This window comes from Apaloderma vittatum, unplaced genomic scaffold, assembly GCF_000703405.1.
Source record: "Apaloderma vittatum isolate BGI_N311 unplaced genomic scaffold, ASM70340v1 scaffold757, whole genome shotgun sequence".
In the NCBI taxonomy this organism is placed as follows: domain Eukaryota; kingdom Metazoa; phylum Chordata; class Aves; order Trogoniformes; family Trogonidae; genus Apaloderma; species Apaloderma vittatum.
Window position 1 is genome coordinate 26122 of NW_009727588.1, and position 5850 is coordinate 31971.

At 39.6% G+C, this 5850-nt stretch overlaps 1 protein-coding gene across 1 annotated transcript in view; it reads right to left on the reverse strand.

The window, feature by feature from the left end:
• The window catches only part of METTL9 (methyltransferase like 9), a 16958-nt gene extending 11467 nt beyond the window's left edge, over positions 1-5491 (reverse strand). Inside the window, exons 1-4 of the mRNA XM_009873709.1 lie at positions 5369-5491; positions 4932-5018; positions 3510-3700; positions 1021-1230 (exon numbers count right to left, since the gene is read on the reverse strand). Coding sequence (XP_009872011.1) covers positions 1021-1230; positions 3510-3700; positions 4932-5018; positions 5369-5491 — 611 coding nt within the window. The remainder of the gene's footprint in view (positions 1-1020; positions 1231-3509; positions 3701-4931; positions 5019-5368) is intronic.
• Between the last annotated feature and the right edge of the window lie 359 nt (positions 5492-5850).

The following is a 5850-nucleotide window of genomic DNA, read 5'->3' on the forward strand; positions in this document are numbered from 1 at the left end:
AGACACAGTCTGTTAAACCAAACACAAGCTCAGTTCAGAACCACAGAGGACAAAAATTCCCTATGGATGTGTTGATACTGCAGGTAAGGTCAGCCACCTAGGCCATGAGAAGAGATAGACACAATCCTTCCGGTCTTTTGGAAAAGATAAGTACATCAACAATGGGCATGGCTATATATCCAGCCATATGAACCCTTATGTTGCCTTCTAATCATGTGGCAAAAAAGGAGACAAAAACCAAAACCCCAGGCATTAAATACTATATATTGTCATAGAATAAAACTAAAGATACTTCTCCAGGAACAACAAAGCTGAAATATGATTAATAGCTTCCTGCATTCTGTGCACGCTGATTTACCAGTGTGCAAACCTGGATCACAAAGTAGCTGTTATGCTTCCACTTAAAGACAGGTGAAGACAAGAAATCCACCCTCATTCACCCTTTGGGTTGAAGTCTAGGGACACAGTGCCTAAAATATTAACCATTAATCAACAAGACTGGATCTGTCGCCTACAAGAACCTCCAGGAGCTGTGACAAGTGCATGAACAAAGTTTTGAAAGTGCCGAGACTTTTGTCGCTAACCAAGCACAGCAAACATAACAGAATCTTTACACAGTCGTCTGTACTGTGGGACTAGGTAAGACACAGATTATAGAGGTGTCCCTGTTACAGGATTCAGGTTGCCTGTGTCTTCCTCTTGCAACTATTCACTGAGACTGTTCCTCTGAATTTCATCTTCCTGATTAGAGCTATGAGGAGAGAGACTTCAAGATGGTTGTTGCCTGCTTTGTCTTAACTAGTTAACACAGAACATCTGCGTAACAAAAGCACTGGTAAGAGGGGAACATCAGCTGTGGGGTCTTTTTCCTGCTTTTGTACAGGTTAACCTTTTCCAAAATGACCAAACAAGAGAGGAATTGACTGAAAATACTGAACACTCATTAAATATTACATATTTTACATATAACTTTGCTGTAATGTCCGATATAAAGGATGTAGAAAGTACTCAGTACAATACCTATATTTCTTCTTCTGAAGCTGCCATATCATAGTTTCAGACAATTCAGTGGCATAGATTTCTTCAAAGTGAGGACTCATGACTTTAGTGACTTCTCCATCCCCAGCCCCTAAATCGAGAAGTCTGTGGGATTTCCATTCTGGATTTATTTTGAGCAGTCTTTGAAATTGTTCTGGGGAAAACACAAACATTGAGCCCCTTCCCAGTAGCCTGAAATGTAAAAACAAGAAATGTCCAATTTTTTACACAATTAAACAGGAAGAGCGGTGAAGTAATTTAGAATGTGCTTTGGTAGTAACCAGTCATATATAATAGTAGACAAGGCCACTGCTCAGACAAATTTTAAATCCAGTTCAACTTGCGTTGCACTTGTCAGAGATCAAACACATAGCCCCATGCAGGTACGGCGGTTAAGACTTCAGGAGGAGTTTGATTAGGTAAGGAAGAGCTCATAGGGTGCAGCTCAAGAAAATGATTGCATACACACCAAAAAAAAAAGAGGGGGGGAGAGAAAGAGAAGGAAAGATAAAGGCTGAACCCTATTTGTCACATTTGCAGATTTGAATTTCTGCCACCTACCTTTAAAGAAAAAACATGAAATAGGAGAGGAAATAAAATGGCTGCAGACACAGAAGTATGCACAATGAATGAGGAATAGGATGGGGAACTAGGAGGGAAGCCAGGGAACAGATTTGAATAAGGGATGGGAATAACACTGCTGGAGTGGTGAAAGAGATTTTTTTAATTGTATGTTACAATGTTTTTTGCTGCTATCTGGAGATTCTGCATTCAATGTGAAGAGCTGTGGAAAATAGGCAACTCGTTAAGGAATTGGGTAGAGGTGACAGTTGGAATCCTTATGGATCAAGTTGCTGACATACCCGCCCGTAACTGTTTGAAGACTACACAGTGACAGATTTCAGCTGTCACAGCAGAATTCAGAAGATGAAAGAGTTAAGAGAACAAGCAGAGGAAAAAGAACTGGTCAGTAATAGACTGAAGGCAGATAAATTCTCTTCTTTATACTAATGTTAGAGAGCTGGGTAAACTTAAAGACAATGGTCAGCAATCTTTTATGTTCAAGGCGAAAAAAGGTAAAAAATGAGAAGAAGAATAAAAGAATTTAAAAATGTGAAAAGAGGGCAGCGTAGGAAAGACTGATTGTGCTAAAATACAAAGAAACAAACAAGCAGCAAGGATAGAGTATACAAAATCAGACAGAAGAAACTAAAGCAGGATATTAAATGTTTAAAAATAAACAGAATACAGCCAATTTAAGCAAAGCCTCCTTGCAGCACACTTGTGTCAGTCCACACAGTATAATTGGCTCATAGCTATTATTCCTAACAGCACTGTGAGGTGTTATTCAAAGCACTGGAGAGCCTTTGAAGAAAAAATGGAAGAGAAAGGAAGAAGAGAAGACCAAAGGAACCTTTATATAAAGCTACAAGTAACTAAGAACACCACAGGGAAGCTCATAAATTCATCTGGTTAGAAAATAAGGAAAAAGATTTTTCTAGCCTTAGTAGACAGCTACTGTCTTCATATCAGACTGTGCAGAAGTATGTAGTAGGTTCAGATGCGAGGATGGTGGAGAAATCGGGTAAATACAACAAAATGCATTCTTCCTAAGGTCAAAACTGATAAGCTCTTAAACATATGTCTAAATCGGGTGATGTGAGAAAAAAAAAAAAGCCCCAGTCTTTTTGGAAAAAATACTAAAGCACCCAAGAGCGGGTAAACTTCCCTGCAGGAACAGAAGAGACTGGTGCAGTAAGACTAGGGGAATATTGGTTAAAAAAAATTCCTCTTTTCCAGCCTTCTTGATTTCTCATCAGTCAAACATGCTACATCAGAAGTTACCTGTTCCAGTACAGCTTACACACAAATCAAGGTGAAATTAAATTTTAAAGAGCAAGAGAAAGGCCAGAATTCTGTTCCATAATAGTGCTACTAGACACAACACCTGGCCAACTCCTGCACTGTGTAGAAATCTGCCTAAGTTCCCAGTGGGCGTGCACACACTCTCTTGCAGAAAGAGTTTTAGATGCCATACAGAAATGATTGCATACAGCCACCTTCAGCATGGAAAATCACAACAATAACCCATACAGAGATGGCTAAGGAGGTAAAGGGTAAGGGCGCAGGACAAGAAAGCAGAGGGAAGAGGGACAGCATTCTCTCTCTGTTAGACAATGTCTCTTATTTATAAGGAAATGAATACAAGTAATTGTTATAAAATAAAATTAGAGCCCTCTGACTGTCTCTTATTAATTGTAATTACCTCCTCTGTTCCCCCATACTGGAAATGGTGTTCTTTAATTAAGAGAGTTGGGCATGAAGAGCACAGTAGGGCATTTCAGGTCTGTTAGACTGGCAAAGGGAAATTAAAAATAAGGAAACTAAAAAGATCCAGAGGTAGGGCTGAACACTTGAAAACTCTAAATCCAAACTGTATTTAGTTTACCCAAAACTGACTTTTCACTTACCCATTGATAGATGTTCTAGACATAAAGAGGCTAAAAATTGAGGACACAAAAGAGTGATAGAGCTGGATAAACAGCCAGCCTGATTTCTCAATGCTGTTGTTTAAGAAGATCTGTGTTCCTTGGTCAAGGTAACTCTGGACAAAAACAGGCTGAAGGGATTCAGACAACTGTTCTGTGTTGCAGACATACCACTAGAGAAAGAGATAACGGATCATTAAAAAGTTCAGCAACATAAACCAGAAGTAGTTAAAACAAACTGAATATACAAAAGGCTATTATCAATTTCCATAAATATAAAAATTTACTTTTTCCTACAGACTTTTCAACAAGCTTCAGAATTAGTTTAACTTAGATTTGAATTGTAATCAAGTAGAGACCAATAACTTGCTAAGAAATAACGTTTAATTTCTGTCTTAATCATTGCTCTGTACATTAAAGAATTCTACAAAGTAAATTCCCTAGAAAGCACAGTTCCTCTACGAAACGGTATCACGCTGATAAAATAGCATGAAGTGGGATAACATTATTTTCCATCCTTCAACTCATTCTCAACTTTTCCCTAGGCATCTTCTGAAAAGAAATCAGTAAGTGCATTTGCAGTATTGTTCCAAGAACGATTAAGAACCCAACCCCTACTTTAGATCACAGCCTGTCTGCCTTATCGCATTGCTGAATTACGTTTCTTCACTTACCAGTACCAACAAGCAGGTCTACAAGTCTCTCAAATCAGTTATGCCTATGCAGCTGCCTCCCAGTATCTCTGCTAAACAGATGAGCAGGTTCCCACATCTAGAAGTTACTAGTATCAGTCGAAAGGCAGTTCTATACTTTTATATCAGCAAAATCTAAGGCCCAAGCTAAAATGGGCCAACGATTCCCTTCACCTTGCATTAGCTGGTAACAACAACTCCTGTACAAACTAAACTAACTCTGATACGCAACCTCTTGTTCAACTAATCGTGAAGAAAAAGAATGCTATTTTGACATCAAACGTAGCTGGAAAAGTAATAAACCATACAATATCCTAATAAACTACTATCCACTTCTAAGGCATATCTAAACTCCTTTAATACCCACTTTAAAGGCAAAAAACTTAAGCAAATCAAGGCAAATCTATAGAAATTCTCAAATTTTTGGACCCCCCAGCAAACTCTTCTAATGCTGCAACATTCTGGAATGTCAGCACCGATAATAAAATTCAAAAGGTTGCTCACTGCTAGGTTGCCATGCTAAGCTAAAAACCCCCTCCACTCAATACGCGAGTTACCCAAAAAACTTTTAAATGTGATTTTAATTAACAATGTTAGATATTATTTTTCACTCTCCTACGTTTATGTAGAGTTATTGTCAGCCCTTCTCACAGAGTTTTTAATGCTGTTGTGTCTTTTTTTCTAATATCAAGAATTATTCCTTACAGCTCACACTCTCGTATCTCCCCCTTGGATCTTGCAATAATGTTCCTTCATCTGGCTGCATGTGTTTATTGCGCAGATAGGGAGTTAGAAGTGTCTTAAAGGAAACGAGAGAGTTTTAACCGAATCTTGTAAAACCACACATTTTTACAGTGACAGCAGATGGCCAGTTGGCGTAAGTCCCCAACGATTTCACACCTAAGACTGTGTCTATAGCCATACTATACAAAATGTAGGCTCGTATCCTGATCCCTTCACAGTTGTACCTTGCTGGGAGAGGAACAGTCACTTAATGCATGTTTACACAGTGTTTGGCACAATGGGACCTCCAGTCACTACTCTAATACAAATAATAATGGGACGGGATTCTTATTCCAACATCCTGCAGCTTCACAGTAACAAGGCCAGCGGGCAGAGGGGAGCAGAGAGTCGCGCCAAGACCATTACGCCAGATTCATCAACAGGGACTCTATCAAACACGGACCCAAAGTAACAAGGGATGTCAAGGCCCTTCAGCCAAGGAGCAAACATACGCCTGCTTAGGTTTACTTTGAAAAGCCCTTGCATCATGGCCCCATTTCTGGCAGAATCAGGCTCTCAACTGTAGTTTCAACCACACCTGTCCGTAGCACAAACAATCCCTTCCTCTAAAAATCAGATTTTGAGTAAGTCCATACCATGCGATGGAGCCTGGCACAGGGATCCCTGAGACTGCTGACTTACCACTTTAGGTCTTTCCTCGCTGTCATGCAGCACTAGTTAAATGAATCAGTACAGTCCAGTGATTACCAGAAGGAATCCTCAGCAAAACATGAGAAACCACCAAAGCAGCAGCCTGTGTGTTTTGTCCATCCATCTTCAGAAAGCCAATTTCAAGAGCCTGGCAGATGTGAACAATCCCAAGGAGCTGAGGAGCAGGCTGGGCTATG